At 45.9% G+C, this 23,970-nt stretch overlaps 1 protein-coding gene across 9 annotated transcripts in view; it reads left to right on the top strand.

Moving 5' to 3' along the window:
• Nucleotides 1-15,426, top strand: part of ZNF445 (zinc finger protein 445) — a 45,406-nt gene extending 29,980 nt beyond the window's left edge. For 7 of the 9 annotated variants that reach the window (XM_062200526.1, XM_062200530.1, XM_062200525.1 and 4 more), the window contains 6 exons: nucleotides 2,722-3,308; nucleotides 5,752-5,920; nucleotides 6,263-6,357; nucleotides 6,643-6,769; nucleotides 7,258-7,368; nucleotides 8,407-15,426. In XM_062200526.1, the coding sequence (XP_062056510.1) occupies nucleotides 2,880-3,308; nucleotides 5,752-5,920; nucleotides 6,263-6,357; nucleotides 6,643-6,769; nucleotides 7,258-7,368; nucleotides 8,407-10,571 (3,096 nt within the window). In that variant the 5' untranslated portion in view covers nucleotides 2,722-2,879 and the 3' untranslated portion in view covers nucleotides 10,572-15,426. Of the gene's footprint in view, nucleotides 1-1,126; nucleotides 1,341-2,721; nucleotides 3,309-5,751; nucleotides 5,921-6,262; nucleotides 6,358-6,642; nucleotides 6,770-7,257; nucleotides 7,369-8,406 lie in introns of all 9 variants that reach the window. The other 2 variants (XR_009866760.1, XM_062200529.1) reach the window with 2 other exon arrangements.
• The last annotated feature ends 8,544 nt before the right edge of the window (nucleotides 15,427-23,970 follow it).

Genomic DNA, 23,970 nt, shown 5'->3' with positions numbered 1-23,970 from the left:
GTTGCTTATGTATTTTGTGTATGAGTATCAGTAGTTTGTTCTTATTGTTGAATAGTAACCATTCTCATCTGTTGCAGGACATCTGGGTAGTTTGTAGTTTTCAACTGTTATGAACAAAGTTACACTGAATAGTCATGTACAGGTTTTTACATGGGTCTGAATTTTTGTTCTGGGGGTATAAATGTCCAGGAGTGAAGTGCTAGGCTATATGGTAGTTGTACATTTAGTTTTTATTTTTATTTTTTTTATTATTTTTTTTTATTTATTTTTTTTATTTTTTTTTTGACAGGCAGAGCGGACAGTGAGAGACAGAGACAGAGAGAAAGGTCTTCCTTTTGCCGTTGGTTCACCCTCCAATGGCCGCCGCGGTAGCGCGCTGCGGCCGGCGCACCACGCTGATCCGATGGCAGGAGCCAGGTGCTTTATCCTGGTCTCCCATGGGGTGCAGGGCCCAAGGGCTTGGGCCATCCTCCACTGCACTCCCTGGCCACAGCAGAGAGCTGGCCTGGAAGAGGGGCAACCGGGACAGGATCGGTGCCCCGACCGGGACTAGAACCCGGTGTGCCGGCGCCGCTAGGCGGAGGATTAGCCCATTGAGCCGCGGCGCCGGCTGTACATTTAGTTTTTAAGAAGCTACTATCCTGTGTTCCAGAATGGTTGTGCTGGTTTGTTTTATTGTTTAAGTTTTATTTATGTACTTATTTGAAAGGCAGAGTGAGAGAGAGAGAGAGACAGATAGATTTCCTGTCTGCTGGTTCACTCCTTAAATGCTCACAGTAGCCGGGGCTTGGGTAAAACAAAGCCATGAGCCAGAAACTCCATCTGGGTTTCCCACTTGAGTGGCAGGGATTCAGATAGTTTATTCAACACCTGCTGCCTCCCAGGCTCATTTGCAGGAAACTGGATTGTAAGTAGAGGAGCTGGAACTCAAACCAGGCACTGTGATGTGGGATGTGGTGTCTCAAGTGATGGCCTAACTCTCCACACCATAATGCTCATCCCTGGTTGTATTATTGTTTTAAATCCCTACAGTAATGTGTGAGTGATCCAATTTCTTGACTTCTCAACAGCATTTGGAGTTGTCACTGTTTATTTATAGTTTCACTTATTTTTATTTGTTTGAAAGGCGGAGAGGGAGAGAAAGAGAGATGCAAATCTTCCATCTGTGGTTTATTCTCCAAATGCCCATGATAGCCAGCACTGGGCAAGCATCCAGGAATTGCATCTAGGTCACCCACATAGTTGGCAGGCACTCAAATATTTGAGCCATCACCTGCTTCCTTCCTGGAGACACATTAACAGGAAACTGGATCAGAAGCAGAACTGGAACTTGAACCCAGGTACTCCAGTATAGGACATGGGCTTAACTACTGCACCACAACATCCACCCTATTGCTGATAAATGTGTAGTGATATGCCAGAACTTATTTTCCTGTATTCTAGAATATTTTCTTAGCTTATAAGTGACAACTCTATTAGTTAGCTTCTTATTAGTATGATGAAATACCTGACACTGGCTACTTATGAAGTAAGGAGGTTTATTTTGACTCAGTAGTTTTGGAGGTTCAGGTTCAAGATTAAGCAGCCTTGTTGGTTTGGCTTCTGATGAAGGTAGCGGTGTAGAGCATGGAGCATGAGCTTAGGAGGGGTCACATGGCAAGGCAGGAAACAGAAATAGTGACTGGGCTGGGCACAGTTCAGCCTTTTAATAAGTGGCCTCTTGTGAAAATTACATTCCAAGGGTTTGCTTTCCTCCACTAGGCTCTACCGCCTTCCAGGAGTACCACACGGGGACCAATCCTTTCACACAGGGGCCTTTGGTGTATAGCCAAACTAATATCCAAGTCATATCATTCCACTCATGGTCCCCAAACATTCATGTCCATCTCACAATGAAGAATGCATTCATTCCATCACCAGAGTACCCTTTCGTCCAGTTCCAGCAGAACCCTCATTTTCATCAGAAACCTCATCGGCAAACATTCAGTGTCCACATTTCTTTCAGCGTTCAGGTCTGAGCTTCTGCTAGAAATACCTGGAATGCTGTGCTCACAGCATTGTACTTTTTCCTAGTTTGATTTCCCCAAGCTTTCCCAACATCTGTCAGTTAGCCAATTCCAAAGCCACTCCCTTGTTTTTAAGTATAGTTACAGCAATGACCCTACTCCTTAGTACCAGTTTTCTGTATTGCTCAGCTGTGGTATACTTGGTATATTGGTATAATGAAATGCCAGACACAGCTTACTTAAGAAGCAAGGAGGTGTATTTTGGCTTAGGTTTTATAGGTTCAAGTATAAGATCGGGCAGCCCCACTGGTGTGGCCTCTGACAGGATGGCAGTGATGGAGTGTGGAGTGTATACAGAGGAGAGATCACATGGCAAGCAATGAGGCAGAGAGGGTGGCTTTTGTAGCCAACACTTAGCGAAAATTTCCTTCCAAGAGGCATCCCTGTGATGACCTAAGGACCCCATTTGTACCACCTTCTGAAGGTTCACTGCCTCTCACTAACATCGCCCTGATGAACAAGCCTTTAACACATGGGCTTTTGGGGCACTCCCAAACTAAATCCAAAGTCTAGTCATAGTCTTGTCCTGGGCAAGTACATCTGTGTAGATGTTCGTATATGTGTATCCTCCTCTCTTTTCATCCAGATATGTTGTCAGTAGTAGAATCTAACTGTACCATGGATGATGGGTGTTCTTTTATCCTCTCCTGAACAGGGATGTTGGTTGTTTCAGTCTCTTGCTAGTGACTTCTGATGTGTCACCGAATGGCATTGTCTACTGCAGTGCTGAGAAGATACTCCCAAGGACACAGCAGCAGCACAGCGAAGGCAGACCTGATTTGAGCTCTGCTGGATAGACCCTGATTAGGAGTGATGCCTCCAGGCAGGTGGCATGCTGTCCATCCTGCTCAGGCCCAGGCCTCAAAGGAACGCGGGCGCCTTCAGGTGGTCAAGAAAGAGGATGAGGATGAAGGCTACACTTCAGTGCAGCCTGCCAGGCCACAGACACTCAACCGTCCTGGCCAGGAGCTCTTCCGACAGCTCTTCAGGCAGCTTCGCTACCATGAGTCTTCTGGGCCCTTAGAAACACTGAGCCGACTCCGGGAGCTCTGCCGCTGGTGGCTGAGGCCTGACGTCCTCTCCAAGGCCCAGATGCTGGAGCTGCTGGTGCTGGAGCAGTTCCTGAGCATCCTGCCTGGGGAGCTCCGGACCTGGGTGCAGCTGCATCACCCTGAGAGTGGTGAGGAGGCTGTGGCCTTGCTGGAGGAACTGCAGAGGGACCTTGATGAGACATCTTGGAGGGTGAGTGAGAGCACGTGTATGGTGTCCATGGAACTTTGCCTGCTGGTGAGCTAGCTTGTCTGGGGTTTGGGTGCCCTCTGAACTGTCAACATTGATATCCCCATGGCACCCGGGCAACTTAGAACTGGACCTGAGCCATGGCCCCTTAGCTGGCCTTCCCCACCTTCCCAGAGGAAGCTTAGCTCCAGGATAAAGTCAGAGAGTAGCCATCAGTGGCAGTAACTGGTTACCTGACACTGTGACTTACACTACAAAGTCTGTCTCTACATATTACCTAGTTTGACTCGAGTCACTACAATCCAAAAAGTGGCAGGAGAGGAGGTGGAGCTCAGGGTCAGGTCTGTTGACCTTCAAGTGGAAGACTTTATGTTTAAACCCAGAAGAGCAGTCTACATGTACTGTGTTGCTTCATTCTCAGTAATTTTTGAGAATCTGTGTGTGAGTGTGGGGCTGAGTTTAACCCAAGTGCCAAGGGGCAGCCCTGGTTTGGGACATTGGAAGACCTCAATTTTAAACTTCATTCCATACCCTCAAATGTCCTTGGCCACCTTGTTGTACATTTCAGAGCCTTGGTTTATTGAGAGGAAAATGCAGAAAGGATCTAACCCAGAGAATTTTTTAGTATGTGTCTGCCTAACCTGGACCTGGATCTGGCCTTGGTGTTGGGAGCAGTGCTAACAGTCCCGAGCCTGGCTGTAGAGAAGAGGTGGTTCAGCTCATGCATTCTTCTGCTCCTGCTGGGCTCAGGAAAGCTGATGCCTCCTGTCTGTCTTTAGAGTTTTTAAAAAGAACACCTTTTTAGATAGCTCTTAAGTTTTCATAAAAATGTGTGATTCTGCACGCATAATTCACATATAAGTGAAACTTGCTGTTAAGGTTTCTGAAACAAATTTGACATTTCTCCCAAACTTATTATAAAAATTAGATCAAATAGCACATCTGAATATAGTCTACCAGCTTTTGTCGGTACAAGATATAACTATTAAGAAATACATTTTTAGGCCGGTGCCGTGGCTCAATAGGCTAATCCTCCACCTGCGGTGCCAGCACACCAAGTTCTAGTCCTGGTCGGGGTGCCGGATTCTGTCCTGGTTGCTCCTCTTCCAGTCCAGCTCTCTGCTGTGGCCCAGGAAGGCAGTAGAGGATGGCCCAAGTCCTTGGGCCCTGCACCTGCATAGGAGAGCAGGAGAAGCACCTGGCTCCTGGCTTCAGATCAGCGCGGTGCACCAGCCACAGCGGCCATTGGAGGGTGAACCAACGGAAAAGGAAGACCTTTCTCTCTCTATCTCTCGCTCACTGTCCACTCTGTCTGTCAAAAAAAAATTTTTTTTGTTCAGCGTTGAGTACAATTTTTTTAAAAATCCAAAGGATTATTTATAATTGTTACTAAAACAATGAAGTGTTCAAAAGGGTCTAATCTATGGTTTGGTCATATTCAGTTCATTTAGGGCTCCAAGTAAGATTTTAAAATCTGTGAAAAGATTGCCAAGTGAGCAGAAAGGGCTGAACTGGCTGAAAACTGGTTAGAAATTAGAAGACAGTGGGAACTGGGAGAAAGCCTTCCAAATTCTGAAAGGGAACATAAATGCTTAAAATGCATTTAAAGCCTTAAACTCATCAAAAATTCCACAGTGCATAAAAACAGGTGCTGAGAAAGTTTGTAATTTTCCCTTTAGTAGGGTTTGAGTGGAATAGGAGATGGTTACTGTGGTCTGTTCATGATCTTTAGTCTGTATCATTCTACCAGATATTTAATGGCCAGAGGCTGAGACTTGTCTATATCAGCATAGAGAATTTGGGCACAGGGCCAGAAAAACTCGATATTCATTGGCTGTTGCCTCCTGTATTCATGTCTACATGAAGAACAGGAGCACTTTGCACTTCCAGAGCACAAGTGCTTGCTTCCTGGTCTCTGCTTGGATGGGCACGTCCTATTTCTGTGCCTGAGACTTTTTTCCAAGGTTCATCCTCAAAATTACCACAGCCTTTCTATAGCTGTTGCTGTTTCAGTCAGGTTTATGATGGAGGAGCTCCCTTTCTCCTGTGAGATCGTTTTACGTGTCAGTGCCCAGAGCTGCGCTTGAGTTGTATCTGTGTTGTGAACCATTATCTTTTGAGCTCTCTGGGACTAATAGTGGATGAGGGCCCCCTGACATCTGAGGACTGACAGCAGTGCCAGTACTGACTTGCCAAGTGCTTATGTTAAGCTGAAGTCTGTTTCCACCAGGACTCCCCATGGCCCTTGTTAGAGCCCAGGGAGGCTGAGGGGTGGGAGGGGCCTCCCTGGGCTTTCTCCTTGACCTTTCTGCTCTTCCTAAAGGTGTAAAGGCCTGGCTCACCCATCCCACTGCCCTTTAGAGATAGGCCATAAGACCTCTTAGAGCTTTGAGTTTGTTTTCTGATTCCCATGAAGAATCATCTCACAAAATTTTCTTCTTACCAGGACCCAGGCCCTGTCCAGAGTCCAGATGTGCATTGGATGGGTACAGGAGCCCTGCGATCCACAAAGATATGGCCCCCTGCTTCACCTCTCAGGAGTGGCTCTGCTCTGGGAGACCAGCTGGAGCCTCCCTTTGAAATAGGAGTGCGTGACTTCCTGGCTGGGCAATCCGGTACTTGCTGCCTGGCTCCAAGACCCCAGCCTTATGCCACATCTTTCAAACTTCCTGTAACGTTGCCTTCACTATTCATTCTCCCTGAGGCACTCTGGCCTGCCCTTTGCTCAGTGTCCTCTCCATCTCTTCTGTGAGCCATGTCTGGCCAGCTGCTCCTTCTGTTGTACCCCTGTGCTCCCCTCCCAGCTCTAACAGACACTGGGGACTGTGATATGGGTGTTTAACAACAGTCTGCACCTACCTGCTCATGGGGCTAGGAGTCCTCTGTGGTGAAAAGTGGGCTTCTCAGTGGGGCATTTAGGGCCAAGCGGCGCTCTCATGGTTCTTTTCCTCCTTCAGATCTCCATGCTGCTCAGGTGCCTGCCCTTACCCAGAGAGAGGAGAGCCCAGGAGACCAGGTGATGGCAGCAAGTTCCCTGACAGCCCAGCCCCAGGTGAGCCTCAGGGCTTTCGCTCCTTCCCTATGTCTCCATGTTACTGCCTGATGTAGTACCGTTCCTCGTCTTAAGTGTCTCTGTCCAGTGATCTCACGAGCAGAGACCCATGTTCCAGAGACCAGATTATCCCCCAGGACCTAGAACTCTTCCAAAGGGTGATGATCACTTTTTCCCCTTTGCCATATCCATCCTGTGCCCACTCAGAGCCAGCCCCATTCCCCTGCCCCAGCTCCTCAAAAACTGGGAGCTGTGGACCAGCTCTAGGCCACAGTGTTTTTTCAGGAAATTATGGCTTTCAAGGACGTGGAGGTGACCTTCTCCCAGGATGAGTGGGGATGGCTGGACTCGGCTCAGAGGAACCTGTACAGGGATGTGATGCTAGAGAATTACAGAAACTTTTCTGCTCTGAGTAAGTCATCCATCTCCCCATATGCCTATCTACCTTGACTTCTACCTTCTTGGCTTTTTTTGTGATGTGTGGAAAGGGGCCTGAGCTGGTTTCATCCTAGTTCTGTAACTACCAACTGGATCTGTCACCTCAGTGTCCGCTTTTGAAAATTGGGATAGTAATACCTCCCACTGGGTTATTGTAAAGATTAAAAGTATGGTGTTTCAAGTTGCTGGTCCATTTAAGGCATTCAAAAAAATGTTGGCCGATCGAAAAAATTGAGTTGTGGTGTGGTTCCCACCTCCAGAGAATCTTAGCAGTCTTTTCGCCTTTGACTGCTCTTAGCTTTCCTTGTCTCTGTCTGCTCAGGACTACTGAAAATGGCTGTCTGGCCTCCTGCCCTAGCTCTTTCCCACCTGCCTTCCTGGACTTTCCCCCTCCCTACCTCCTTAGCTTGAGAGGGTCTCTTGTGATCCATCACCCTTTCCATCCAATTCCCTTTTATGCAGTGGGACCATTCTGCAAACCTGCTCTGATCTCCTGGTTGGAAGCAAGAGAGCCATGGGGCCTGAATATCCAGGAAGCCCAGCCTAAGAAAGAGCCAGATGATGCTCCTACCGGTGAGTTCCAGAGAACCTACCAGTCCTATCTTTCCTGTATCTACTCTTCCTTTCTTAGTTAGAAAATTACTTATTTATTGTCATCTTACTTGAAAGAGAGACAGAGACAGAGATCTTCTGTCCATTGGTTTATTCCCTGGATGCCTGCAATAGCCCTCACTGGGCCAGGCCAAAGCCAGAAGCCAGGATCCAGGACCTCAGTATGAGTCTCACACTTGGGTGGCAGAACTACTTGAACCATCACCTGCTGCTTCCCAGGGTGCACATTAGCAGGAAGCTGGAATGGGAACCAGACTGAGTTTTGAACTCAGAACACTCCAACATGAGATGGGGACACCCCAGTCAGCATCTTAACCACTGTGCCAGATGCCACTTATACTCTTCCCTTTCTTAAGGTCAGGTGTGTCACTTGGGACTTACTCCATTTTTCACTAGAAGGAAAGTATTTTTTTTTTTTTCCAAGACTTGTTTATTTGAAAGGCAGAGTAACAGAGAAATGGTGTTGGGTTAGTTGGGGAGGGATATATTTCATTTGGTTTACTTCCCAAATGCCTTCAGCAGCCAGTACTGGACTAGGCTGAAGCCAGGAGCAAAGGAACCCAGTCCAGGTCTCCCATGCAGGTGGCAGGAACTCAATGAGTTAAGCCTTTAATGCTGCCTGCCCCAGAGTCTGCCTTGATGGGAAGGTGGAATCGAGCTGGAGCCGCTAATTAAATCCAGACACTTTAATACAAGATGTGACCCTTTTAACTGGCATCTTAACTGCTAGACCAAACACTCACCCCAAGAATGTACTCTTTTCTCATTCTTGGAACAGGTCAAAGCACCAAGGAGCAGTAAAATGTCATTACTGTACATGCATGGTTTTTTCCTGACTCCCGATATCCTTACAAAATAGCTACTGTGAACATGTGGTATGAACCAGTGGATAGGAGCTCGCTCTCTATCTATCTCTGTTTCCCTTTCTGCCTCTCAAGCAAATAAAAAGGTTTTTTTCTTTTAATAAGAGTATATTCTCTTGTGTTTATTTTTTGTCAGGAAGTGAGCTCCAGATTCAGACAGACAAGTTCATTTTAAAACAGGAGCCTTTGGAAGAGAAAGAAACTTGTGCTGTACTAACAGTATGTCCTGCAATAAGTGTTTCTGAGGGAACGGGACTCCTAGAATCTTCTGAGCAAAAGAAAAGGTTAAAGGAGCAATGTAGAAACCTCATACAAGTGGGAGATAAGAAAGAAGAAACTGGTTGCAGTTATAGAGATGGAAAAGAATCCAAAGTGTCTGGAGGAGGAAACAGTGGTGATGTAAAACATGCTACACGTTTGACAGTTTCCAAACGAAAGCAGTCCCTTAAACATGGCTGTGGCAGACACTTCAGAACGAGTTCACACCATTATGACTACAAGAAACATGGGAAGGGGCACAGACTCATGATCGGGGGGTTCAGCCTACATCAGAGAGTTCATACTGGGCTCAAAGGGAATGAAAGGGACTCGTGTGGGAAAGGCTTCAGCCTTAGCTCTCATCACCAGCATGGGCAGAATCTCCACTTGGTGAGGACGTCGTACAGGTGCAGTGACTGTGGGAAGACCTTCAATCGTAGTTCCCATTTGGTGTATCATCAGAGACATCACACTCAAGAGAAACCATTTAAATGTAGAGTGTGTGGGAAAGCTTTTGGATGGAACTCAAACTGTGTGCGACATGAGAAGATTCACACTGGAATGAAACCTTATAAATGCAGTATATGTGAGAAATCTTTCCAACGCCTGTCAGCCTACCGTCTGCATCAGGAAACCCATGCAAAGCAGAAATTTCCTGAGTCAGATCAGTATAAAGAAGTTCTCACTTACAGTACAGAGTTTGAATATCATTTGAGAGACCAAGACAGCGAGAGATCATTTGACTGCAGCCAGTGTAGGAAATCCTTCCATTGTAAAGCATATGTTCTGGAACACCAAAGGATTCACACTCAGGAGAAACCCTATAGATGCACCATATGTAGGAAAACTTTTAGGTGGAGGTCAAACTTTACTCGTCATGTGAGGTTGCACCAGGAGGAGAAGTTCTATAAGCAAGAGAAATGTCAAGAAAACTCAAGACAGAAGAACTACAGTCAGCCCCAGGATGCTCCCACTGTGGAGAAAAGTTTTCCCTGTCAGCAGTGTGGGAAAGCTTTTACTCGAAAGAAGACCCTTATCGATCATCAGAGAAGTCACACAGGCGAGAAACCCTACCGCTGTAGCGAGTGTAGAAAAGGCTTTACCTATAGGTCAGCCTTTATCGTTCATAAAAAGAAGCATGCCATGAAAAGAAAGCCCGAGGGCGCGCCTTCTTCTGGTCAGGACAAGGTGTTCCAAGTTCCTCAGGGCAGTCCCACCACAGGAGAGCCTTACCAATGTAGCCAGTGTGGCAAAGCCTTCCGCAATCACTCATTCCTCCTTGCCCATCAGAGAATTCACACCAGAGAGAAGCCTTACAAGTGCAGGGAGTGTGGAAAGGCCTTCCGATGGAGTTCCAATCTCTACCGACATCAGAGGCGTCACTCTTTGAAAAAACAGTATGAGTGTCATGACGGTCAGAAGATGCCAACTCTGAAAGCAGACGTCCTCACTGATGAGAAGCCTTTTTGGTGTCAAGAATGTGGCAAAACGTTTACACGTAAAAGAAGTCTCTTAGATCATAAGGGGATACACAGCGGAGAGAAGCGCTATAAATGTAATTTGTGTGGGAAATCTTACGCTCGAAATTACCGCCTCGTTAACCATCAGAGAGTCCACTCTACTGAACGACCATTTAAGTGTCAGTGGTGTGGCAAGGATTTCATTGGGAGACATGCCCTTTCTCTTCATCAGAGAAAACACAGCAGAGCAGCGGCATCCGGGTGCAGCTTGCCTGGGTTATCTTCGCGTCAGGACACTGGGTTGAGTGTGCAGGAATTAAAACCAAGTGGGGAAAAGGTCCTGGAAGATTGTAAGGAGGTTGCTGACCAGAGCTCCAGGCACCCCAGACTGCAGAACATACCTGAAGAGGGCAAGTGCCACAGATGTAACATATGTGGGAAAACCTTTAACAAGCATTCGCAGCTTATTAGTCACAAGAGATTTCATACTCGAGAGAGGCCCTTCGGATGCCTAGAGTGTGGCAAGACCTTCCGGTGGTCTTCAAACCTGGCTCGTCACATGAAAAATCATGTTAGAGATTAGCCTAGGGCCTGATGATGACAATGGGATCGGGAGTGCTCCCCAGCTAGTCAGCTAGAGAGCCTTCAGTCATGGGGAAATCCTTCACAAAGGGCCCTGCCCTTTGTATTTTGGAAGCTGATGGCAGAGTCCTGAGGATTTACAAGCTCACTGAGGCCCCAGCCCACCTGCTGGAAAGGGCTGCTGGGGCTCTTCTGGCTCTAGGAGTGGCCTCTGCACAACACCCTGGGGCTCCCCCAGCCAGCTCTCACAACTCTAAAGAGAGAGACCATTGTCTGTTGTTGTTGGACAAAATATTTGAGGCCTGGTGGGCTGTAGCTGGTGAGAAGAGGCCAGTTGGATTCTAGATGTCTCTTTGAGCTTGGCCTGTGACAATACCTGTTCTGTTGGTATCAAAAGCAATAGCATCAAGAATTGATCTCTCTAGATGCCTTCTGGGGAGTTCTGGCTGGATCTTCAGCTTCACAGCTACTTTTGAATGTACCTGCCCAAGGCCTAGTGTTGTCTGAGCAGCAGGAGGAGGCGAGCAGGGTGCTGGGCTCAAGTACTTGGAGAATGAAGCTCTCCTGATGTCCTACCACCATCTCTACTGGGCAAGTCTACACAGGCAGCAGCAGAAATGTGCTGAACACCTGCCTAATATCAGGCTCCAGTGTGTGTGCTGGAGACCCAGTAGGTGGTCTGTCCTGTATTGCATCTTGTACAGACACTGAACAAATGAAACATGTGGTATTCTGGATAGTGATGTGTGTGGTGGGCACAATAAATCAGAGAAGAGTGAGGAGTGTTGGATTTGGAGGTGAGTTGTGATTTTGGGTGATCAGGGGACCCTCAGCTGAGAGGGTAAAATTTGAGCAGTCTTGAAAGAGATCAGCGAATGAGCTATGTAGATCTCTAAGAATTTGAGGCAGAGGACCTGGGGTCTTGTCCGGTATTTTCAAGGGATAGCAAGAAAGTCCTAGTGTAGAATGGAGTGAGCCAACTGGAAGAGGAGGAGAGGGGGCCTGAAAGGTGATAGACTGGGCTAGGTGAGCATTGCAGATCATCCATGGGGCTTGGGATGCCTTATAGAGGGTAGCAGAGAGGGCTCTTTGGGAAAGTTCTTAGTTGAGTGATGTGATCTGAATTTGAAACATCTACAAGGGTCAATCACAGACCTAGGACTCAGGAAGATGGCATGGCCGTTAGGATTTTTATGCAGTTACTTCTGCCAGTTTCTATAAATGGGACTTTTTAACCCTGTTTCTGAATTTTCTGGAAGTTCTCCAGCCCCCACTAGCACTTCCATATTTAGGCTCAACACTCTGCAGGTGCCTTCTCACCTTCACAGCCGTCTTGGTATGTGATATCTGGTACTGGCATCAGGTTCAGCCTAAAGTTACCCAGGCCACATGCCTGCTGCCTCTAAGAGAGAAGGTGGCCTGTGGTAGAGGTGTCCTCTCTGACTTTTTAACCAGTGGTGTTGAAGCAAAAAGCAAGAACACAAAGGTACAAGAGTGACATTTCTAAAGGAAATTAAATTTGTTACAGTTTATTGAAGAACGCAGATTATAAATGCAAGGATGAAATGTCTCAGTCGGGCAACATCTCAAACTGCATTTGCCTATGAGTAGGCGCGCATTTGCAGAACAGGCGCTGTATTGTGATGATGATGGAAAGAAACAAAGTTGGACAGTCTTTTGGTGGAGTACAGTCGTCGTATCTCCTGGTTTGCTGTAGCAGGTGAGCATGAAGCCTCTGGTACTGTGGAATGATATCACAGCATGGGCAAGGGGTGGAACAGGCATCTCCTGTTGGTGTCCTCGTGGCTGTTCATCTTTGTCATTTGGCTTTGCCATTCCCTTGCGTTTGTGCAACAGTGGCTGCCCATGGCCTAGAATCAGTATTTCTTCATATGACAGTGCTGCCCCAGACTGGCCCTGGAAATGGCTGAGCAGAGGCCAGAGACCTATGTGCTTGGGCTCCAGGGTCTTGAGAAGGGCTTTGGAGTGATCAGATTTGGGTGCCAGCTCAGTGTTCCTTTTCTTGGCAGGGTGATCTTCAGTGAGTCATCAGAGCTGTGTGTCAATTTTCTTTAGTATACCTAGCTGTACTGTCTGACTCCTGGGACTGGTTTGTGAAGGCTCTGGGTTAGGTTGTTGATCTCTCAGACCAGAGCCTTCACAGAGGTCCCCCTCTTCCCACCCCCCACAACATTGGTTGTTGCTGAAACCACGGAAATACTCTTTTGTCCATATTTTCTTCACTCCTTGTGTCATCTGATACCTCATAAAGTTCCTGCCCCAGTAGGAGTAATTTTGCTGTCATTTTTATGGAGTGAGGTGAGCTTACACATTCCAAATAAGTTTTAACATGTACAAAGGATGAAGTCAAGATCAACAGAAATAATTCTGTGTTGAAATAAACTGTTAATACTTTTGAATTTTATTAATGCACTCTGTTCAATAACCTGAGTTTTCAAATAATCTTCAATTTATATTCAGTCTATTACAGAAAAGTGAGTAAGTACACATTAGTTGAAAAGGTAGAATCAAAAGTCTATTTGGAACTAACTGCTAAGCATTTTGGTGTAGTCAGTATTAGATTTGGCTTAATTGCTCCTCCATGCACACTGCTGGCTGTCTTGCCTTGTGCTGTCTCCTTCACCTGGAGTGCCACAGCTCTGCTCCTGCTGCTCCAGATCTTCCCTCCTCAAGGTCCCCATCCATCTAAGCCCTCTTCCCTAACCCCTCCCCCTGGGGCCTGTGTTACTCTGTTGCCTGGTGCTCCAGTTAGCTCCCATCACTACAGCCAAACCCATTAACTCTGGAGTCCAAGGTTGGGAACTTACTTACCTGTTGGCCATGCAGAGATTTTGCATAAAATTGCCTCTGTTAAGTCTAGACCTGAATTTAGTTTTAAGTATGGAGTTTTGGGAAGTGTTTTTTGTGTGAAGTGTTGACTGGAATACACCTGATGTTTAGGAGCCCAGCTGTGGCTGGTTCTGATCCATATGGCTCCGGGTGACTATTTGGGTTGTTCTTGACACCAGTTCTTAAATCTTGTACCCCAAACTGATCTGGAGAGCATGCAGGCCCATTTCTCTGCTCCCTTGGAGGAACTGAAGTTGGGATTGAGGAGAGTTAGATGGATGAGGACAGTCACAGAGAAGAGTGGATATCAGGAGGTCTTTTGGTCACCTGTTAGGTGAGTCAGCCCCATGGTTGGTGACAGAGACTATCAGACAAGACAGGCATGTGCTGAGAAGAATACGTGGGAATTATAAAATAACATGGATCACCTCACACTTTGTCAAGTTGGCATGTTTTTGAAAACCCAAGTGTGGGTAAGTATGTGGAAAAGTGAGAATTCACTGCTTTGGGAGCAGAAATTGTGACAACTGTGCCAAGCAGTTTGTGAAATCTTGCAAAGTTGTGAGTATTCTACTTGCTAGCAACTCCACTCCTGGATATATCATAGAGCAACCCTGTGTGAAGAAAGAAATGACTGAGACTGTTCATTGCAGTGTTATTTAGGTAGCAAAATTGGCAAAAGCCTACATTTCATCAGCAGAACAAGTAAATGTTTTTTGGTACTTTAGAAAGAGGACTATGCCTTTCAACACAGACAAGTTCAAAACCGTGCAGAGAAAGTTGGAGAAGCAACATACAATATACCACTTATGTAAAAATAAGCATTCTGTGGGTTTGGGCACATCTCTTATTTGTGTTTCATGTTTGGTTAAATGGAATACTAGTACAAGCCTCAAAAGGTGATTAGGGGTTGGGGGTCCAGTTAAAGAAATAATGCATGTAAATCACTTAGAATAGAGTCTGACATGTACTCATTGTTGGCATGTAACTGTGGTGTTACTATTTTTGCACAATAATTTCTGTGGAATCAACTGTTAAGAAATAAGTATAAAGTCATGTGTTGGAATGATATGTACACGTTGCTACTCTGCCTTTTCCCAGGGCGAGAGATGCTGATAAGATCTGGAAAGGGATGTAGGACTTGGAGTTTGTTTCTAAAAATTGATGCAGATGCATCAGAATGTAAAGACTTAACAGGACAATGTGATGGGTTCTTTTTAACTATTGGCTTAAACTATTTCAGAATAAAAGTATTTTTAAGCATGGGCTCTGACATCTTGTGACTATGTAGAAATCCTGGATCTGCCATTTACGTGATGTTACTAAGAGGGAGCTGTTTACTGTCAAGGCTTCAGTGTATACACCTGCAAAAATTGGCAACAGCACAAATGGCTGTTAATCAAGGATTGGTTAAACAACACTGGTACATCTGTGATGGAATATCACAAATCATGTTCTCCATGTTGTGATGCATGAGCTCCAAGAGAGACAGCTTATAAGAAATTGCAACTCCATTTTCCTTAATTCTTCATTGGCAAAGAAGAACAGTTGAATCCAGAAGTTATCAGTACATAATTTTGATGAGGAAAGCAGATCCTGATGAGAATAGAGATGGTTGTCGACCTTTCTACCTTCTACCACTTACTAAGATAATGCCCACCTAAGAACTGCAAGATTTGTACCAGCCTGGTCATTGGAAACAGAAGTTGTACCGATTTAAACAATGAATTGAAAGAATTAATGAGATAAATTTGAGAAACTAGAAAGTTGTTATTGAGGTAGTATCCTGTATCTAGGACAGCTGCCAGGGCTGGAGGAGCTGTGATAGAATCTCTCCTTAGTTCTGGTATTTGGCTGCTGACAGCTTACAAGTTCTCCACCTCATTTTGCCCCACATGTGTGTAAAATAAGAAAGCCCAGGCACTCCCTCATGGTGTGAGGGGGCAGGTCATATTATGCAAAACCTCCTATAACCATAATAAAAACCAGAGCTACTTGGTGTGTGCAGTGTCATTGGTGTCAACATCTGAGCATTTTTTGGATGATGGTGTGTTGATCCTGCCTTCCAGGGGCCAACTTCAAAGGAGAAACAAAAGTTACTAAAGTCACTAAAGGTAGATGACGGATTGGCATGCAGCTCACTTCTGACCTTTAAGGGGAATACTGTTGTGCTGGTGCTAGTGTCAGTTCAGAGGAAGGGCCCTGTGGCCGCCTGTGGAAGGAGCCCAGCTGCTGAGGGGAGTGTCTTGGCCGTGGGGGAGGAGTCACAAGGAGGCTGAACTGGAATTTCTAGTTCTTTTTGCTTGAAGAACATAAGGCATGTCCTGAGGATTGACACTTGTCCAGAACTAATACACCATCTACTCGTGCAGTAGAATTCAAAGGATGATTGTGGCAATACCCATCAAGCTGCATCATTTTGCTGATTATGAGGGATGTGTCTTAAGGGTGTGGGATCAGTGAAGAAGTTTAAAGTCAGATTAGGCTAAATTTACTGATACATGCTCATTCAGTGGAGATGTGTATTGTTTTTAACTTGAGAAACAGAATGGTTCTAACTGCTTGCCTGTTGGTTGAATGAAATATGGCCACAAGATCTGCCTGCTGTGGCATAGCAGGTTAAGCTGCCATCTGCAGTGCTGGCATCCCATGTGGGTGCTGGTTCTAGTCCCAGTTGATCCACTTCAGATCCAAGTCCCTACTGATGTGCCTACGAAAGCAGTGGAAGATGACGCAAATATTTGGGCCCCTCCACTCACGGGGGAGACTCAAAAGCTTCTGGCTCTTGGCTTCAGCCTGGCTCAGCCCTGGCCATTGTGGCTATTTGGGGGAATGAACCAATGGATGGAAGATTCTCTGTGTGATCCCTCTAATTCTAACTTTGAAATAAATAATAAATCTTTAAAAAACGACAAAAAATATGGTCACAAACATAGCCTACACTACATGAATTGAAATGCTGGAACTCCTTGCTGTTCTGTAGAAGAAGATACTTTAAATGGTTAGGGAAATTGAAATGCTTGAGTGTATCATGTAGTACCTGCTTCCCTCCCCAAGGGGGTCCAGAGGCATTCCTTCATCAAGACTGAGAAATAAATTCATGCTGAAAGTCCCAGATAGCACAGGACAAATTACAATGAGAACTAAGAACCACATGGGTGATGGAATCTTGAGAGGGAGCATGTGGTAAGCTTGAGTCATCTGAGACAAGAGGTGTGCTTATAGTGACAGTGAAGCCGGAGCAGTAATTAGAATAGTCTGGCCCATAGAGACCTTCGGTATTGGCTAGCTGGCCAGAATCCCTGGAATGCAAATGGATGGGCAGCCTACTAACACTTTCCTTGAGTTATTGGAAAAGCTCCAGGTGAAGTCTGGTCTGACTTGAGTCACCAAAAAGAGTGAGCTAGTTCATAGAGCTTTAAAAAAGGGTAGACAGGTCCCAATTAGACTGAGCAGAATGTATACTTTTAATCTTCATGGCCTTCCCCAAAGGCATTGAGGGCTGATTACCAGAGTGATTGTGCATTAGGAAGGGCAAATAATCAGACCTTTCTGTGATTGCCAGACCCCGATTCTGGTTAACACTGATTACAGGAGATTCAGAATGCCACCATGGCCCCCCAGGGCATGTGTGTGTGGTGGTCAGGTAGATCAGAGTTTTAACTGATTGATCTTACAGTAGGCCTAGCAGCTTCCTGAATCCATCCTGTGGTTATTTCCCCATTTCTAAAATGCATAATTTGACTTGCTCAGCAGCTGTCAGGAGTCCCATATTGGTTTCCTGTCCCATGGAGCAAAAGCTGTCAGCCTGCGTGGAACCCCCTGGATTTGCTCTACTTTCCAAATTGGAAACAAAAGGAATGATGCATTTCTGGAGACTTTGAAGATCAATGCCATCATCAAAGGCCTGAAGTCACATTCCCAACTTGCCTATTTGGCTTGTGGAGAAGATTGGAATCTTGGAGAAAGACACAAGTAGTGACTCCAAGTGCAGATGTTGAGCAAATCACATCTGTCACCTGGTTTGCGATTACTCTCTGTTAGGGAAGACCACGAAGAGCAGTTTGCTTTCAGCTGAGTAGACCTTCACTACCCTACCTAAAGGCCACATCAACTGCACATCCCTACTCAAAATTCAGTTTCTCCAGTCATCATTCCACCCTCAGGATGCCACACTGGTCCACCGTATTGATGATATTGTGGTCATTTTGCCGATTGTGCAGGAAGGAGCAACCACTCAAAATGCGGTGAGACTACCTGCTAGAGTGTAAGAAATAAGCCTGGCTTGACTTGGCCAGTGTGAACATTTTTCAAAATTCTCTTCTTGGGCCGGCGCCGTGGCTTAACAGGCTAATCCTCTGCCTTGTGGCGCCTGCACACTGGGTTCTAGTCCCGGTTGGGGCGCCGGATTCTATCCCGGTTGCCCCTCTTCCAGGCCAGCTCTCTGCTATGGCCCGGGAGTGCAGTGGAGGATGGCCCAAGTGCTTGGGCCCTGCACCCCATGGGAGACCAGGAGAAGCACCTGGCTCCTGGCTTCGGATCAGCGAGATGCGCCGGCCGCAGCGGCCATTGGAGGGTGAACCAACGGCAAAAAGGAAGACCTTTCTCTCTGTCTCTCTCTCTCACTATCCACTCTGCCTCTCAAAAAAAAAAAAAATTCTCTTGTTTTAATAGTTCTCTGTGTTCAAGGAAATCACAGCAGACAGTTTTATATAACTTTTGCTGGGATGTAAGATAACCATGTTTAACATTTTGGGAAACTGCCAAACTGTTTTCCAAAAGGGCTGCCCTGGACTCTCAGGTAATTCTCAGCTCACAACAGAGATTCAAACAAGGGTATTTCTGTCAGGGTGTTTTTGGATGAAGTTAACCTTCGAGTTGGTGAACTCTTGATTAAAGCAGGTGCCCTCCATAATATTGGTGGACTTCATCCAGTTAGTTGTAGACCCAAGTAGAACCAAAGGTCTGGACTCCCCTGAACAAGAGAGAATTCTGCAAGAGAGGATTCTGGATCTGTAACATTGCTGCTTCCTGGTTCCATAGCACATAGTCTTCGGGCTCTAACTGGAGCACTGGCTCTCCCAGGTCTCTAGCCTGTTGGTTCACTCTGCACATTCTGGACTTGCTCCATAATCGTAGGAGCCAACGCCTTAAGTGAAATCTACACACATACATATGCATGTGCACACACACACACAGAAGTAGATGTATTTCAATAAAAAATGTAGGGGCATTGAAGTTTATTTCATATAGTCTTCACATATACTCAGTTCCATTTTCCATGAACCTTTGAAGTATCCTCATGTTGTCTGGTGTGTTTCATCCTTTAGGTCAGACCTAGACCACAGCTTTTACACTGGTGCTGATCCAGATCCCGAGAACATGGTAATCCCAAGTGTTGAAATGCTGAAAGAATCCCTGAAGATCAAAGTCTTGAAAATCACAATCCCAAAATAATAAATCCCCAAATGCTGAAAATCCTGAAAGCTGAAATCCCCCAAACCACAGTTTCTGTTGGTGGTGGTGGGGGGGAAGGCAGGCTAAAATCTGGGGAGGGATTAGTGTGTTTTTCGTTGCCAGATTATTCAATCATGTACTACTGTACCTTGACAAATAGCACCACACTTCCTTCAAAAAATATCAGGGAACAGACTTCAAGAAGCTTAGAGACTTGAACCAAAGAAATTTTCTGATAATAGGGGTTTCTCTAGTTAAATCTGTGATAGTTAACACAGATTTAATAGTGAACTATTCTTGGTTAGGGATTTGGCTCTCAAAGAGGATAAATTCCCTACACTTACCACTAAATCCAACATAGAAAAATTACTACATGCTTCACATTGACTAATGAATGGCACTTTCACAACTGTGCCTGCTGTTTTTAATAAAATAGATAGAATTTATTCCCCTGATGAATCCTAGAGCTCACCCACTCATTTATATATTAATGATTGGAAAAAAACAAGAACAGTTTAAAAACGGTTATTTGAAGATTTGGTGGACTTTAAAAAAGAAAATGTATTTCAATGAATTTACCAAACCATTCTGACAGATTTGTAATTAGGTGAGATTAAACTTCTAAAAGTGAATTTCCAAGTGTTACCAATACAGTTTGTTTTTTCTACTCAGCCTGATATATTTGGTAGAAAATTTAGATGATGTTGGCCATGTGATAATGGTAGTGGCACAAAATTCAATTTAAAGATGTGTCTCTTGTCTGTATTGGCATTCCTTGCAGCTAATGAAATTTCAGGAGCTTTTAATAAAAGAAAAAGGCAATGCCCAAAGAAACCAGTAAAGTTACTGCCAGCTTGGATAATTATGTGCATGATAGGATAAGACATTTAGGCAAATATATTGGTGTTCTATCCCCAGTGCTGTTTTCACCAAATTTGTGGTTTGAATAAGGAGTGCATGCAGAGTGGATTTCCATATAACAAAACAATATAGAAACATGGCATGGAAGATGGGAAAATTGGATTTGGCACAGTCCTGTCGGTGTACATCGGATCATAGAATAATTCCCACAAGATTGTCCCTACGTTGAAAATGAATGTGGATGTATTCTTGGAGGAGAGCATCACCTAAAGGGAAAAAGGTACTATTCATTATGACTCAAGACATCCAGATTTAGTTGATTGTGGAAACTGGGCTGCTCCCATGGATTAATTCCATGCAGCTGCACATAATCTATTCCTGTAATGCAATTTCTCATGTGTCAGATTTAATTTTTTAAATTTTTTCCTATTTTAAATTGCCAGCATTTTTCTTTTCTTTTTACAATTTGCTGTGCTGTGTATTTCATCTTTGCATCATTTCCAGTAATGGAGATGTAAATTATGTAAAAAATCCTCAGAGAATTTCCATTTGTTTTATGTATTTTTTTTTTTTGCAAATTTGACTTTGCAAAAGTGGGTTATTACAAGGCTGACTTGTATGAGAACATTGTGCACATGTGTACAATGTGGAAACTTCCTTAATAAATGAAGAAATGTCCCTTTTTGTACATCTGCACTTGTGAAAGAACAAATTTCTCAAGATCCTGGTTCTTTGGGTCTCTGAATCTGTGGTGGTAACCCACTGCAGTTTTGATCCATTTCATCACTGTCCATCAAAGTGTTTGAGATGACAACAGTTATGCAGCGGGGTACACACAATTACCAACCATAGTGATACACATTTATACCTTTGTTTCTGGACTATATATGAGTATCACTCATAAGTGCTATACCTCTGTGACTATTACTATGCTTGGAACCATGTACATTGCTGTTATGTAAAGGAGCCTATGAAATGTCCTTTATGTTTTTCAAGTAAATCTCTTAAAATATAGGTAAATGCCTTTTTAAAAATTCTCTTATTTTTTTCCTAAATGACATTTTTGAGATTTTGATCTTTTGGGATTTTAGACTCCAGGGTCAAATGCCTGCAACAACCAGGGTGTGCTTGGGCCACAGCCAGGAGCCAGGCGCCAGGAACTCAATCCAGGTCTCCCGCATGAGTGGCAGGAACCTGTTTGAACTGTGACTGGTGCTTCCCACAGTTCCCATCAGCAGGAAACTGGAGTCCGGAGCTGGAACCAGGCATGGAAACCAGGTAATTTCAGACGAAACTTGGGTCTCTTAACCATCATCTTGACCATTAGGCCAAATGTTCATACTTTCCCCCTAATTAGTATTATTTTTAATTTTAAATTCCATGGGCAGAGAAAGAGAGTTTCCAGTTACTCCCCAACTGACTGCAGTGGTTGGGACTGGGCCAACCCAAAGCCAGAAGCTGGGCACTAAATCCAGGTCTCCCACACGTGTGACAGGGAACCAGTTACCCGAGGCTTCACTGCCTCACAGAGTCTGCATTAGCAGGACGCTTGAATCCGGAGCGGAGCCAGGTGTTGTGGGCATCCTAACCAGTGTCTTAACTGCTAGGCCAAATACCTGCCCCTGCCTAATTCTTTTTGCTTGTAAGATTTATGTATTTATTTAAAAGGCAGAGCAATACAGAGAGGAAGGTAGTACCTATCCTAGATAGTTGGAGAGAGACATCTTCAATTTGCTGGTTCATTCCCCAAAAGACTGCCACAGCCAGGTCTGGGCCAGGCCAAAGCCAGGAGCCAGGATTTCAGGTCTCCCACATGGGTGGCAGGCACCCAAGCATTTGGGTCATCCACTGCTTTTCCAAGCACATAAGCAGGGAGCTCGGTTGGAAGTGGAGCAGCCAGGACCTGAACCGGCACTCATATAGAATGCTGGCATCATGGGCAGCAGCACAACTCACTGTGCCACAACACTGGCCATTGGGTTTTTTAAAAATTATTTTTAAGGTTCATTTATTTGAGAGGTAACAGGGCTGAACCAGGCTGGAGCCAGGAGCAGGGAACTCCATTTGTATCTCCATGTGGGTGGCAGGGACCCAAGTACTTGAGCATTACCCCTGCCTCCCAAGATACAAATGAGTAGGAATTCAAACCCAGGCAGTCTGATATGGGATATAGGCATCCCAAGCAGTGGCTTAACTCACTATTCCATAGTGCCCACCCCTAGGTATTGTGTGTTTGTGTGTGTGTGTTTAAAGATTTATTTTATTTATTTGAAAGACAGAGTTAGAGAGGTAGAGACAGAGAGAGGTCTTCCAGCCACAGCTTCACTCCCCAGATGGCCACAATGGCTGGAGCTGCACCAATCCTGAAGCCAGGAGTCAGGAACTTCTTCCGGGTCTCCCACGTGGGTGCAGGAGCCCAAGAAGTTGGGACATCTTCTACTGCTTTTCCAGGCCATAGCAGGATCAGAAGTGGAGCAGCCAGGACTTGAACCGGCACCCATATGGGATGCCAGCACTGCAGGCCAGGGTTTTAACCTGCTGCGCCACAGCATCAACCACTGTGTACACGTGTGTGTGCGTTTTTAAGATTTTTTGAAAGGGTAGTAGATATGTGAATAGGAATTCATAAGAATTCCCCCAAAGCTCTCAGTTTTTGGTGTTGAAATATTTCAGAGGTCATACCAGACATCAGGAGCTTTGGGAAGAAGAAGGCAGTGGTGACACCAGGGATGCCCCTAGGTTGTGGATGGGGTCATTAGGACTGAGAGCGCTGGGGCAGGTATGTGTGCTGCTGCTCTGGAGGATTCTGACAGTGCCAGGCGGAATCCAGCCTGGGATAGGGCAGAAAATGCTTTACACAATAATGATCAGTTGCTAGGAGCCTTCTGATGCCTTCCAAAGCTCCCCTGCTCTCTGGAACTCCCTCCCCAGACTCCTCCACCGCAGAGCCTTCCGGAAGGTGAGCCTTGAGCCATTCAGACCTGTGTAGTCCCCTGACTCCTGGCCAGCACTCCTTGTCCCTGCTGTGGTCCTGGAATCATTGCATGATGTGCTGACTCCCCCGTAGCCTCGTGGACCACCAGGGGATGGTGGGGGAGACGCCACGTAGGATGCAGGTGTCAGAATCCTGAATGCTGCTGGTTGATGTACCAAGTAGCCAAACTTGAAGTTTCTCAGGGGCAACAGGTCGCTGTGTCTGTCCTCGTGAAGGTGAAGCAGTTAGCAAGCTCGAGGGAAAACAAGTAGGTAGAGTTGCCCAGCCTTACAGCCCCCGTCCTGTGTGGGTCCCAGGTTGGCCCACATGATGTGTGTCCCATTGCTCCTGTAATAGATGGCCACAGAAGGTCACTGCTTGGAGCAACACCCGTTTAGAGTTAGGAGTTTGATATTCTGCCTAGAGTCTCACAAGACCATCAAGTTTTGTCTACCTAGGCTCTTACCAGGGGCTCCAGGGAAGGCTCCTTCATTTTGTTGAGAATTCTACCCTCCCCCTTTTCTTTATTTAAGAGGCAGAGAGAAAGAGAAAGAGAGGGAGAGACAGACAGAGGTCTCCCACCCACTGGTTCACTCCCTACGTGCCTGTGGGCTGAAGCGAGGAGCTGGGACTTAATCCAGATCTCCAGGAACTCCAATCCAGATTGGCAGGAACCCAATCACTTCAGCCCGTACCACTGCCTCTCAGGGTCTGCACTGGCCAGAGATAAGAGTCACGTGTCAGACCCAGGCAATCTAATGTAGGTTGTAGCCTCCCTGCCTCCCTCCCTGCCTCTCTCCCTCTCTGCCTCTCTCCCTCCCTCCCTCCCTCCCTTCTTCTTCCCTCCCTCCCTTCCTTCCTTCCTTCCGTCCTTCCGTCCTTCCTTCGTCAGACCCAGGCAATCTAATGTAGGACGCAGGCTTCCTCCCTCCCTCTCTTCCTCTCTCTCTTCTCTCTCTCTCCAGTCTCTCTCTCTTCTCTCTCCCCTCCCCTCTCGTCCCCTCCTCTCCTCCCCTCCTCTCCTCTCTCTTTCAAGATTCATTTATTTGCAAGGCAGAGTTGCAGAGAGGAGAGACAGAGAGCGAGATATCTTTCATCTGCTGGATCACTCCCCAAATGGCCTCAATGATTGGAGCTGGGCCAGGCTGAATCCAGGAGCCAGGAGCTTCATCTGGGTCTCCCGTGGGGGTTGGCTGGAGCCCAGCTTGGTCCACCATCTGCTGCTTTCCAGAGGCATTAGCAGGGAGCAGGATCATAA

The sequence above is a fragment of the Lepus europaeus genome, chromosome 9 (assembly GCF_033115175.1).
Source record: "Lepus europaeus isolate LE1 chromosome 9, mLepTim1.pri, whole genome shotgun sequence".
NCBI lineage: Eukaryota > Metazoa > Chordata > Mammalia > Lagomorpha > Leporidae > Lepus > Lepus europaeus.
The sequence above is the reverse complement of the archived record's forward strand: the minus strand, read 5'-3'. Positions and strand labels throughout refer to the sequence as shown.